The sequence below is a fragment of the Mytilus galloprovincialis genome, chromosome 4, assembly GCF_965363235.1.
Source record: "Mytilus galloprovincialis chromosome 4, xbMytGall1.hap1.1, whole genome shotgun sequence".
NCBI lineage: Eukaryota > Metazoa > Mollusca > Bivalvia > Mytilida > Mytilidae > Mytilus > Mytilus galloprovincialis.
The window spans coordinates 89,139,306-89,153,713 of record NC_134841.1 but is presented as its reverse complement, the minus strand read 5'-3'; the positions used below and the strand labels follow the sequence as shown (position 1 = coordinate 89,153,713).

The 14,408-nt window shown below is 32.3% G+C and overlaps 1 protein-coding gene across 1 annotated transcript in view; it reads right to left on the bottom strand.

Annotated features, from left to right (window-relative positions):
• LOC143073779 (uncharacterized) overlaps positions 1 to 8,763 on the bottom strand; it is a 206,144-nt gene extending 197,381 nt beyond the window's left edge. Inside the window, exon 1 of the mRNA XM_076249535.1 lies at positions 8,433 to 8,763. Within this exon, the coding sequence (XP_076105650.1) occupies positions 8,433 to 8,465 (33 nt within the window). The 5' untranslated portion in view covers positions 8,466 to 8,763. The remainder of the gene's footprint in view (positions 1 to 8,432) is intronic.
• Between the last annotated feature and the right edge of the window lie 5,645 nt (positions 8,764 to 14,408).

Here is a 14,408-nt window from a genome sequence, read left to right as displayed (position 1 = left end):
TAAATTGCAATTTGGTCAGAATTGTGAATGAGTTGCAATAGTCAGAGAGCAACACTAACAGTCAAGTTACTGTAATGGTATAATGAAAGAACATTTCTGAGCATGCAGACATACCCCATGCTGGGCACTGGGCAAACAATCATAAGTTCAAAGACTCCTAATTCCTAACAAAGTAAACTGATTATGATTCTTGTGGATAAGTACATCTAAAAATCATGTTCTCATTAACTACAAAGCTTCATTTATCTTTGTTTTTTTCTGGTTTCAGATGATTTGGGCTAACAAATGAATGCAGTAGTATATTTAGGTCAATCTTCTAAGTTTAAGGGAGCATAATCATTAGAAAAATAATAAATCATAATTTCTTATCTATATGTACATCTACATTGAGAATGAAAATGGGGAATATGTCAACAACAATAATAACAACAACCCGACTAAAGAGCAGAAAACAGCTGACAGGCAACCAATGGGTCTCCAACTCAGCGGGAAAATGTCTTTATTGCCAACAAAGTTTCCAATTGCTGTGAAGTTTTTAGGCAAGGAGCACATCCCAAGTCTTCATAATAAATCACCATGCTGCTAGTTAGTTGGCTTTCATTTTGTTGTAGTGAAAACCATTTAAAAAGGATGTCATTACTGGACATCATACTTATGTTTATTTCAAATGTAGCATTAAATAATTGTTTTGGAAAGCAGAAACACATATGCCACAAAAATAATGTTTAATCCTCTCTTTAAAACAAACAAAAAGATCTTTCTAGACCATGTGTACAATTGTTAATTTATTTTTTTTAAATTTTCATGAAGAACAACATGTGGTTAATGAAAATGTGTTTTCCATAATAATTCAGTAAATTCCGAAAAAGAGAAATCAAATTATAAACTGTTATCCACTTTCCACGTGAAAAAGTAATAAAGTTTCCAGTAACAATCTAAATTCTCTGTGTATACATGTGTATTTAATAGTTCAATTATATATTATACATGTATATATTAGTAATCTTATTATTTGTCTGTAGAATCAAATTAATAAGGGTGGACATGGAGCTTGCAATGCTAAATATCTGGTTCTTGCTGGAAGGGCATTTCAATTCAAATCAATATTTTATTTAAGTCTAATCTCTCAATAATAATTAATACAACATTCAATTAAAAGTAACATAAAGGGCATAATTGAGTTTACAAATATAAGGGAATTAATTCTGAAATTTTTTAAACAAGGAGACAATCTAAAAGTACAAACCAAATAATGCCAAAACACCGGTCTCACTAATTAGCGACAACAAGAATTTTAGCGACAACAAGCGTCAACAAGCGACAAGAAGCGACAACAAGAATTATTTTAGCGACAACAAGCGACAAGAAACTATTTAGCGACAAGAAAACATTTTTTTTTTAATTAAAATTAATTATTGCAATAAATATTAAAAGAATATGCAAAAGAAAATAATTTTAGCGACAAGAAAGTTAAAATTGATAGAAAAAAATGAAACATTATTTACATAATATTTTATCATCTATTTTGAATAACAGCCAGTATTACGCTTAATTATTGTACTATGAGATTACCTTTCCTTGTGTTTTAGAACATATTATTTATCTTATAATTTGTTTTTTAAAACTCTTTTCGTGCAATATATATTAAGCTCGCAAAATGAATTATTTGTGCATCATTGTCCTGAAAATAATTAATATTGACACAAATTGTGAAATACAAAGAACTGAAATCAAACAGGAGGAAAAGAAAATTGAAATGTGAATGTTTTCATCTTTTTTTTTTGTTTATTGCCTCATTAAACGATATTTATCATGTTTATGCATATTGATTGAAGATGAAAGGAAATTAATGACAATCCTGAGTTTTCAACAGGTGTTCACTATTTACAATGATTGTATATTCTGGCGCGTGTAATTGTATATTCTAATGCAACAACGTTTGAAACGTTCATTTTGATTGGATAACGTCACTTTCTTACATGGCATCAATTGACAGTTGATGTTATGGGACGTACGCGCAAGCGCAGACGGCATATGACAGATTTTAAATACATGTTTTAACGTTGTTTTCTGTCAGTTTCATTAGAATGGAGATAACAATATTGTATTTTAAGCTCCGACGGCATCAATTGGGGATTTGATGGTCCGCGCAAATTAAGTTTACTGGCGACGCGTTAGCGTTAATCTCATTTGATGTTCCACATGTTTGCTTATCAAAATGGGACCACCATGTACAAAATGTATAAATATTATGTTAGATAGGAATGTACATATTACTATATAATGACTAAAAATAATTAAAAAAAAATTATATATATATATATATGGACGTCCTCGTCGTGGGGTCTGGAAACACGCTTAAATAATAAAAATGGCAAAGCGTGGCTGAGAGTTCTATAAATAAAGCATCGAATTGACATAACAAGAGTACACTTAGAGCATAGTATTAAGCAAATGAATCAAAATATTATATTCCATTATGCCCGCTCCATATATATCTCCATTCGTTTATTCATACTTTGACTTTGATGAAAACAGATACATACATTATCTTATACATATTCTTCATATTTAAAAATAAAAAAAAGAAGCTCAATCTCTTTCTTCTTCACAAATGTTAAATTTCTTCATCTACCAATATACTAATATAAACTTCACAATCTCTTTCTTCCTCACAAATGTTTCATTTCTTTGTCTATCTATATAATAAAACATTTTAATTAGACATATCTGCTCGTATATTTAAAAAAAAAACATTAAATACAAATTTCTTTATATCTGATAAAAAAAAATGTTTTCTTGTCGCTAAATAGTCTTTTTGTCGCTTGTTGTCGCTAAAATAATTCTTGTTGTCGCTTCTTGTCGCTTGTTGACGCTTGTTGTCGCTTCTTGACGCTTGTTGTCGCTAATTAGTGAGACCCCAAAACACACATGCTCATTGCTGCCAGCTTCTTAAAATCTCAAAAGGGCATTTTTTGCACATGAGAACCTTAAAATGCATCTTGTATACATATCATAGGTGCTATCAACTGAACTATTTTAATGGGTATATATGTGGTTAACCCATTAACCCCTAATGACGCATATAGGCGTCATGGCGACAACCATTCTTTGATGGCACGTATGACCCTCCATACCTTTTTTGAATTGCCCAACTTGAACTGTCATGATAGTAGGGACTTCAACCATGCAGTTCATGGTCCATTACCTCTTGTCAGACGTCTGTTCATGAAAATATGGCACTTTGAAAGCCATTTAAGAGTTCAAAATAGGAAAAACGTGAAAAGTAGCCAAAATCAGGTGGGGGTGGGCATCTGTTGATGGCCACTACTTAACTGGTAGTCATTGTAGGTATACACTATTATCGTAAATGCATGCATAGGTGGTATAGGAACACAAAGAGGTATAATATGGCCAATAGGAATCTAGTCTGTAAAATCTAGGTCACCGTTTTGTCAAAAATCCGTAAAAACGGACATTTAGGCAGACCTGACTTGACGATAATGTAATTCGCCAGCAAGACACTTAAGTCCCATATACTCCCCGTTAGCATGCATGGACTGCTGTAACTATAGGGTAATACTTGAATGACACCGAAACACAGTCTGGTGAATGTTCACCTCTCAAGGTCGTTTTAAAATCGGAAAATAGACGAAAAATGACCATTTTACAGGGGGGGGGGGTTCAAACCCACGAGAAAATCTTCCACCTCCCACCCCACCCCCCACCCATGCCATCTGCCCCCAAATGTCAATACATAGTTTAATAGATGAGCAGCAGTTACAGCATCAAGAGTCTGCTAATTTGCATATTATTGCAAATTTTCGAAAATGCCTGATTTTCCAGAAATCTCTTAGGGGCCAATGAGTTAAAGTTAGCAGGTTTGCATGAACATTTTTCTATAGATAGTTTATTTTCAACAACAAAAAAACAAGTCTAAAACACCAAATCACAACAAATAACAGGATTAGCAGAATACAAACAAAATATTAAATATAAGTTTATAATATAAAAAATTTGTGCTTTTTTACCTGAACCTAAAATGAAACAAGAGTGCACATGCTGTTTTAATTATTATTGGATTCATGCTGAAAGTATGTAATACGAAGGTTTTACTACAAGTATCACATAAACTTAACATTGACCAATGAACCATGAAATTGAGGTCAAGGTTATTTAAATCCTGCGTGACAGACATCTAAATGTACATCTTACAATCATTCAATACATTAAATATAGTTGACCTATTGCTTAAAGTATCTGATTAACTGACCAAAATTATAAAAAAAAAAACCCATTATAATTGACCAATGGACCATGAAAATTAAGTCAAGGTTATATAAATCCTACCAGACAGACAATGGTTCCATACACTAAACATAATTGATCTATTGCTAGTAATATCTGAGAAATAGACCATACATATACCACAAAAACAAAAAATTGACCAATGAACCATAAAATTAAGGTCAAGGTCAAATGAAACCTGTCAGTTGGACATATACACCTTACAATCCTTCCAATTACACCAATATAGTTGACCAGCTATTGATTATGGTATCTGAGATACAGACTTTACCATGTAACTTTAACCTTGAACACTAATCCATCAAATAAGGTTGAGGTCAGGTAAACTCTACCTGACAGACATGTAGATGTTGCATGGCACCTATATACTAAATATAGTTATTCAAATTACTCATAATAAGAGAGAATTTCACTTTACAAAAATAAAATGTCACTGAGCTATGAAAATGAGGTCAAAGACAATGGACATATTACAGAACATAAGGTATCTACACACAGGTATGAAACCTCCAGATCATGTAAATTTTATAAAGGGCCATTTGCAGTGTTTTAAGTAATATTTGGAAAAAAATAGTCTGATTAATCATAATGTAATATATTGTGCTATTGTATACATGTACAGTTCTTCTATTCAGGTTACAGCCATGGCTGTCTTAGACTGAAGGCATTGTGACATGTAGATCACCAGTGAATAATTTAAAATATAAATGATCCAAATAAGACTTTTTATTTGTAAAATTACCATAATTGGTGCTTATATATCCATAAATAAAAGATGTGGGGTATAATTAATGTCAAAGAGACAAATATCAAACAAAACACATCTAGGGGTTATTTTAGGGTCTTTAACATTTTTTTTACATTATATGACAAGTTCCTAAATTCAAAAGAATGCACTATCATTTAATGAGCTCAAAGTACTGAAACTTAACTGATAATAAATATTTGTGTAATTCACCTAAATATTGGCTGCTGTACCACTGAGTAGATTTCATACAGCTATTTTTCAAGCAGCGCAAAAAGACATTTACTTTATTATTTGCAGTTTCAAAATAGAAAATCTACAAATTAGGTAAATGATATCAATCCATGAAAAAATACCAGATGCAATGATTTAGTTACCATGTCAACATAGCCATTACACATACATACACATAAAAGTTAAAAGAAGACAAAAGTCAACTTTTAATTTAATTAAAGCATATTTCCAGGTTACTATTTAAAATTTAAAAAAGACTTCTCTTTCATTTTGGTCCAATGAACGGAAAACTTTATCTTTAATTTGAAAAGAAAGTCTTGTATCGTTTCTTTTGTTGACTAGTATATATAATATAATATTAAGAGATATTTATGTCTCGGGTAAAGTATAATTTCCTTACTATTTCAACTCATTTTCACTCATTGTGTGTTATGTTTTTGTTGCTAATATCCATACGATTTCATCACAGGCGCCTAAATTGACCCCCTCTTGTCTATGCATGTAAGGCCTATCAATTTTTAAAAATATCAATGTATAACTGATCATTTATTTTCAGTACATGGTATATGCACTATTCGAGTTACTAAGATTAAGGAAGAAGGAACTTTACTGTGCCTTTGTCGACTTTGAAAAGGCCGCCTAATTTGATTTTATACAAAGAATTTTTTTATTATTTAAACTTTTAGAGAATAATATAAATCGCAAATTTTTCCGTATTATACAAAATATGTACGAAAATGTAAAATCACGCATTATATTTAATGGTGAGAAATCAGAGTTATCTACTTGTAAAATGGGTGTAAGACAGGGAGACAATCTTTCCCTTGCTCTGTTTGCATTATTTTTAAATGATTTACAGCATTTTTTGGAAGGCAAAGATGTACTTGGTGTAGAATCCTATTAGTGATGACATCGAACACGAGTTAACAGTATTTTTAAAAATATTTATGTTATTATATGCGGATGACACTGTGATGTTTTCCGAGAGTAGAGAAGATTCACAAAACATGCTTAATGAATTTGATGATTATTGTAAAAAAAAATTGCAACTCAAAATAAATGTTAACAAGACAAAAGTTCTTATATTCTCCAAAGGGAGACAACCCAAAAATATTAGATTTGTTATACAGAAGAGAATAAGAAATTGTAACTGAGTATAAATACCTCGGTATATTTTTGCTAGAAGTGGTTCTTTTTTAAAGACCCGAAAATATATTTGTGAACAAGCTACAAAAGCAATGTATGGTATTTAAAAAAAGTGTAGACAAAACAGTTTGACTATACTGGAATGTCAGTTATACATGTTTGATTAGATAGTTTTACCTACTCTTCTTTATGGTTCGGAAATTTGGGATTTGAAAATTTTGATTTGATAGAACATTTAATTTTGTAAGCTTGTTCTACATTTAAAACAGAGTACACCTAGCTGTATTGTTTATGTGGAATTGGGTAGATATCCTGTAATTGTTAATGCCAAAGTTCGTAAAGTTAGATTACTATGTGGCAAAGAAAGTAAAATTTCATGTCTTTTACATAAACTATTGTTTATCAATTTTCAAACCTATGGTCTTAACTGTAAATGGATATCATTTGTAAAAAATGTTTTTGATACCTGTGGAATGTCAAATATCTGGTCAAATGTTAGATAAATGGGTAATTAAAAATATTGAGTTGAAACTTAAAGACCAGTTTTTGCAGAATTGCCTAAGCGAAATTAACACTACTCCTAATGCTCATGTTATAGAATTTTTAAAACTGATATAAATGTAATTGTTTATAAATTCATGTAATTTGTAGTTTATGAGAAATAAAATTCATTCATAATTTTATTGCAATAATTTCAACGGTATATTATATACACTGTGTTTGAAACTAAAAATGCTGCAGTTTCACAATAAAAACAACACCAAACGCGTTTTTACATTTCTAATTGTCTAATGTCTAAAATCACATGTTTGATCATACTGCAGTCCACATGGTCCATTCCCATGCCGGTCATGGTAACTAAATGGGGTACTTATGAACAGATATATATGATGTTATAATGGTGGTGGTCATGATTTTCAAAAAATACTTGAGTCAAGGGACTGTGAAATTTCCTCGCGAGGCTATTTGTTTTTCGTCATACTACATGAAGCAAGTTGTCCCCAAAAGAAACAGCAAATCATTTATGATATTTGCTAAGGAATTGCTGACGACATGCATACTGAGAAGGGCGTCTTATAATGTCGATTTTAAAACGGCTCACTAGAGCTTGTGTTACTTTGTTAACTATATATCGACAATAAATAAAACTTTGATTTGATTTGATTTAGTTGATGGTACAATTGATACAAATTCTATCGTCGGTTAGCGAGAATATTTTGATAAAAAGATGAAATGACAATGGAATATGTTGATTCTGTTCAATTTGTTTTTAATTCAAACCCTCAAAAAAGTCAAAATATAAAAATAATGTTAACAGAACGTACCAAGGTATAGACATGCTACGCGTGAGCTATGATTTAAAGTATTTTGATATCATAAGTTCATATATATCTGCAGTTCATTGAATATATGTTACAAAAAAATCAATAATAATTTACTGAAGGGCGTCTAGTTATTTCAAATGGTTTTGTGATTGTGAACAAATATTTTAAGCTTTTGTATTTAAAGTATATTACAACTTTAATAGAAGACGTTATTTAACAGCAATAACATGTAAAAGCTCATTTTTTTATTTCTCATTTAATTATTATTGGGATATTATTTTTATTATTAATATTGTTATCATTTATCAGTATTGTTATTGTTATCATTTCAGGGGCGGATCCAGCCATTTAAAAAAAAAGGGGGGGGGGGGTTCCTAACCCAGGACAAAGGGGGGTTCCAATTACATGTCCCCATTCAAATGCATTGATCGTCCAAAAATAAGGGGGGGGTTCCAACCCCCGGAACCCCCCCCCCCCCTCTGGATCCGCGCCTGCATTTATCAGTATTGTCATTATTTCTATCACTTAACTATATTTTGAGTTTACTTAAAATTTATTCTGCCGTTATATATATTTGAAAATCAACTGATTGAGACTTTTTACAATCCACCCGATAATTAGGATGGTTCTTACAACAATACATCATAAGTCTGAACAAACGGTAATAATCTTACCTCAGCGTGATTGAACCGGTAACTCCCCGACATTATTAGTCCACTGTACAAGGAGGTTGTTTCTCCTAAGTTTTTGAATGGTAGTATTTAGTCGAAGCTGAGAGCCTTTTAATCCACACACACTATAAACAAGTCGTTGTTTTGTTATGTACCTCTAAGTAATCATGTTTTTATCATATAACTTTGTTTCGGATCAAAGATTTTTGAAATTTAAACACAGTTTAACTCTCCGTTTTGTGCGTCTTTCACAAACTGAGGGTAAAAACAGGCACTATAATATGATACTGATTTCAAAAGAGTACAGTTCACGTTAGAAATTTACGGGTAGACCTTGTTTATCTATTAATTATTGATGGTACAAGTCGATATTTTCTTTTCAGGTGAAACAGTCTGTGTTGAATAATAAAAGCCCTGGAGATTTATACGGTTATCACCTGTTAAAACTTCTAATCGGAAAATCAAGAACTTTATAGTTTGAATAATAAAATTTCAATATTTAAGCTTTTTATCGTTAGAAATGATATTTTCACATTTTTTCAAACAATTGACTCTGACTGGACATATTCGATTTGATGCGAATTGATTTTATTATTTCCCCATAAACAGTGAATAACTTCTTCACGGGTGTCATTCATTTTAACGAGAGAAATGATCTTGAAAGAATATCTAACGACGGTCAAGTATTGAGAGACGATCGTGAAAGCTCTGGTAACGGATCTTGACTGTTATCAAAGGTGTAGTACGACAGACGCGCGTTTCGTCTACATAAGACTCACCAGTGACGCTCATATCAAAATAGATGTAAAGCCAAACAAGTACGAAGTTGTAGAGCATCGAGGATCCAAAATCCCTAAAAGTTGTGCCAAATACGGCTAAGGTAATCTATGCCTTGGATAAGAAAATCCTTAGTTTTTCGAAAAATTCAAAGTTTTGTAAACAGGAAAATTATAAAAATGACCACATAATTGATATTCATGTCAACATCGAAACGCTGACTACTGGGCTGGTGATACCAGCAGTGGAATCGATCCAGTGGTGTAAATAGTTATCAAAGGTACCAGGATTATAATTTAGTACGCCCGACGCGCTTTTCGTCTACATAAGACTCATCAGTGACGCTCATATCAAAATAGTTTTAAAGCCAAACAAGTACGAAGTTGTAGAGCTATTGAGGATCCAAAATTCCAAAAAAGTTGTGCCAAATACGGCTAAGGTAATGAATCTATGCCCTCTACCCTTTCGTATGGTGTTTACATATCTCAATTGATACGTTTTTTTGTGCTTGTTCAAACTCAGTCATACGGACTTCATATACAGGAGTGTGCTCCTTACGCAGAAACTGCTCCAACAAAGTCATGAGGAGGACAGATTAAAATTGACACTCCGTAAATTTTACGGACACCATCACGAATCGATTGATCCATACGATGTGTCTTTGTCCAAACTAGCTAAGGACATTTTCACCGCATGTTAGATTGTGGTTTGTCATTACGTCGTCTAATCTTTGAATTTTCGAACGTGAATGTTTTGCTGGGTGTGAATTCGCATTGCTATAAGACGTGTTACGGTACTTTTCTGTCCCAAATTCATGTATTTAGTTTTGATGTTATATTTGTAATTCTCATCGGATTTCGACAAATGTCTTGACGTCTTTTCGGTTATATTCATGTGTTTTGGTAAAGAAAATTAATCACCACCTTCATTTATTAGATTTGATTTGGTTCAACGTTATTTGTACGATGTATTACGTAAGCAGTTTGATTCAGAATTCTCATCGAATTTTGTCTTATGCTTAGTTCGTTTCTGTGTGTGTTACATTTTAATGTTGTGTCGTCATTCTCTTCTTATATTTAATGTGTTTCCCTCGGTTTTGGTTTGTGATCCGGATTTGCTTTTTTTCTATCGATTTATGAGTTTTGAACATCGGTATACCTCTGTTGCCGTTATTTATAAGAAAATCTTAAGTTTTTCGAAAAATTCAAAGTTTGGTAAACAGGAAATTTATAAAAATGACCACATAATTGATATTCATGTCAACACCGAAGTGCTGACTACTGGGTTGGTGATACCCTCGGGGACGAAACGTCCACCAGCAGTGGCATCGACCTAGTGGTGTACATAGTTATCAAAGGTACATTGTTATGTCATTTCAGATTTGAAGAGTAAAGACAACAGTAGTATACCGCTGTTCATAACTCATAAATCCATGGACAAAAAACAAAATCGGGGTAACAAACTAAATCCGAGGGAAACGCATTAAATATAAGAGGAGAACAACGACACAACACTAAAATGTAACACACACAGAAACGGACCAAGCATCAGACAAAATCCCACAAAGAAATTTTTTTAAACTGACTATACTGTTTTACAACGAGCTAAAAATTAGAGAAATGCATTGCTGAACTATCCCAAATACCACGCGGCTTTAAATTTAAAACCCCAATACTTTTATCTGATAGCAATCGGTTTATTGTTGGGTAACACCGTTCAAGAGAGTCCTTACTAGAATCCTGGTGCATCTCTGGGTCATAGCGTATGAATTGGTAGACTTTGATCGATCGATGAATTACTAAAGCAGTCAAAAGACTTTACATCATCATGTTTTACCTTTTATCAGGAACGGACCGAACCTGTTATCTTACCATGACAGAAGGACAGCTCATTAGACGTCATCACCAAAATAATGAGACTGTAAACACTTTACAAAAGAAACAACAATTTACCATTGGGCAACGCCTATCAAAACAGTGAGTTGTTATTTCTAGAATCCTGGTATATCTCGGGCGTATGCATTGGCGACTTCGATCGATGGATCGAAGAAATTACTGAAGCAATCAAAAGACTTTTCATCATGGTTAGGAATGGCCCGAACCTGTTATCTTACAGCTCATTAGACTACAACACCAAAATAATGAAACTACATATAAACACTATACTAAAAAAATACAAGATTGCGATAAAAATTGCTGAACAATATCAAGGTGCTTAAAAATAAGTTTATAGATTTATAAATCCGAATAATGTTAATCCAAACCCAGGACCAAAACGCGATAATAGCACGATACCACTGAATAACATGTGACCAATGTTTAACATAGGACGACAACGGTAATATATGACATATTTGTGACAAGGGATCATATTAACTGCTAAGCCATACAAAGCAAAATCTTATGAGAGAAACATCTCGGTGTAATGGGATTTTAATCCACAATCCACTATGCTATGGTTGAGGAGATATTCTAACATATAACAGTGTTAAACTCACAACCAGAATGTTTACTTGACATCAGTACAGCTTAATAATAAAAAATATAAAAACTGCAAAATAAACAAGAAATAAAAGTAAACTGAAATACTTAAACCATCTATAGCATAAATGATCCTTAATGTTAACTTCAGTCCAGAAACCCCCTTAGTACAAATGACGGTATCATCAATGACAAAACATTTCCACCAGCATGTAACATCTATCACACACAAGGATACTCTTGTTATAAAAAAACCAATGAAACGCAGGATGGACTCCTGATAGCTACAAACAAGTTTATAAGCTTTGAGGTACCATAACTGAAAACACACTTTGAAATAATTTGGACAGGAGCAAATAACCTCTGCGCGTATGGTCATTCTGTTATCATACAAAATCTGTCAATAGTGCTTCAATAAGTAATCTAGGCTTACTCGTCGGGTGATGTCTTCAGCCTTACAGAATGGAATTGGTCAGATCGAAGAAAATAATGCGTTAAAATTGTATGATATGTCCATGGTCAAACAAAACCGAACGCTAAAGAACAGAACATGCAGAAAAATCCAACCCATGCCGTAGACTTTCCTGATGGCAATGGATTCACACAATTTAACCCCATCTGTTTCAACCTGTTGGTATGTATGCATGTTAGCAGAACAGCCGTGTAAGGTTTTCTAACTCTACGTAGTGTTGTTGCTTCATATGGAGTCAATAGTTTTAAATGATAGTTTTGTGAATACAGTTCATCCCAATTTTTATAAGCATGTCAGCATGTCACTGTCAACCACCTTATGATAGAGCCCATTCTTTAAGTTTTCCAGGTATGATTTTGTTTTCTGGAGGTAACTTTCACGTGTATGCTTAGGTCTTCTATGTGAAAAAAAAAAACGAAGTGTTCTCGATCTTAATCTGTTGTATTATACAATGTATCTTTTTGGAGATATATTCTTATTGTGTCTAGACTTAACTATCTGTAGGCAATATGTTTGTGTTAACAGTTTGCTACTTATTTTCTCCTGGTTTCAAATTAATTGGCTTGTTTCCTGTACATTGCCAGATTTTATGAGACACAAAGGATGGTTTTTCTTGTATTTGGGGGTATTTCAATGTCTGTTTGTTGGACTAGTATTCTTAGTTGCAAGTTGACGTTATGGGATTTGAAAGTCTAACGATAAGTTGGTTCTAATTATGGTCTCCCACAAAGCTAGCGTATTTTGGTCTATCGCCATACGGATTGGTGCTGTCCCAATTAAAGTGTAGACTGCTGTGTTAGCTACCTGACTGTGTAGGCCCTGAAATGGCTTTTAGTTTTCCATTTGGTTTCATATCTTTTTCTTAATTGACACTTTACGTCTTGAATTTCCCTTAGAGTTTTTTTTTTGTTATTTTTTTTTCTCCATACATGCCGTAGAGAGTGGTCCGTCCTATTTTCATAATTTCTATTCATTTCTTGTTATACCTAGGTGTTTTGGAATTGTACTTCTACCATGCTGTGATCTGTCAATAGTTACTACACTTTCCTGTTTGGTATTATTAATTTAATTAAAACATATTTCAAGGTTACTTTTTAAAATTAACAATGAAAAACTACTCTTTAACTTGAAATGAACAGATGGAGATATCTCAAATGTGCTAGGCCTTAATGTGACCTATAATTGCTCATTTAGACTCTGGTGGAAAGATGTATAATTGTCAATTATACCACATCTTCTTATCTTGAAAGGGTACAAAAAAATGACAAAATTGGTTTCATGATGGGAAAATAAGTTAAAAAGCTTCATTTTGAGCAAAACATTATTTCAAGTAAGGCTTTTTTAATTTCATAGAATTATGAAATGTTACCTTCAAACAATCGTTTCAAATTATAAATAGCAAAGTTTACCAACTATGTACATAAAACTTATCCATACAATATACAAAAGGTATTACGAAATCCTTACATATTCAATACCATACATGTAATTCTAACCAAAAGACTGATATAAAAACTCTTTTCTTTTTTTTCTAAATGTATGTTGATTTAATTAAACTGTGCAATACAATTTAAACCTTGTCCCTATAATCATAGTGAAATTTCAACCGTTTAAAGCTGAATTACATTAAGTTTCATCTCAAAATCTAAGTTAGTGTAATATCATAAGCAGTGTTTGACTTGTCATAGGTAAACTCTAGCACACATTATTTATGATTTTCTGTAATTTTTTTGGTAATTGTTGATGTACAAAAAAAATAGTAATTTTATTTCAGTGTTCAAATAGTATAGATAACATCAAACGAGTTGTTTTTAAATCGACTAAATTATCGTAATCAAAATGATTTTAAATAAAATTTTCATATGATTGTACGTTTCAATCATTTTGTATGGAACTTAGAAAAATGAACAAAAATTTAATGTACTTGTAACTAATTCTTATATGATATAAAACTTAATTATTGTCAAATTGGAGATGCATCAATAAGATGAGTAATTTTACATTTCACAGCGGTATAAAACTGTTTCCTGTATTCCTATCGTACACAAGTAATCTGGTTATTAACGATAGCACTCGGGATGGAGTCCTAGTAGCGATAGACAGGTTTATAGGCTTTGAGGTATCAGAACTGAAAACAATCTTTGAAAAAATTTGGGCACAAATCCACAAAAAAAAAAGACCTCTACGCATGGTCGTTCTGTTATCTAAAACATATGTCAATAGATCTTTACTAAGTAATCCAGACTTACT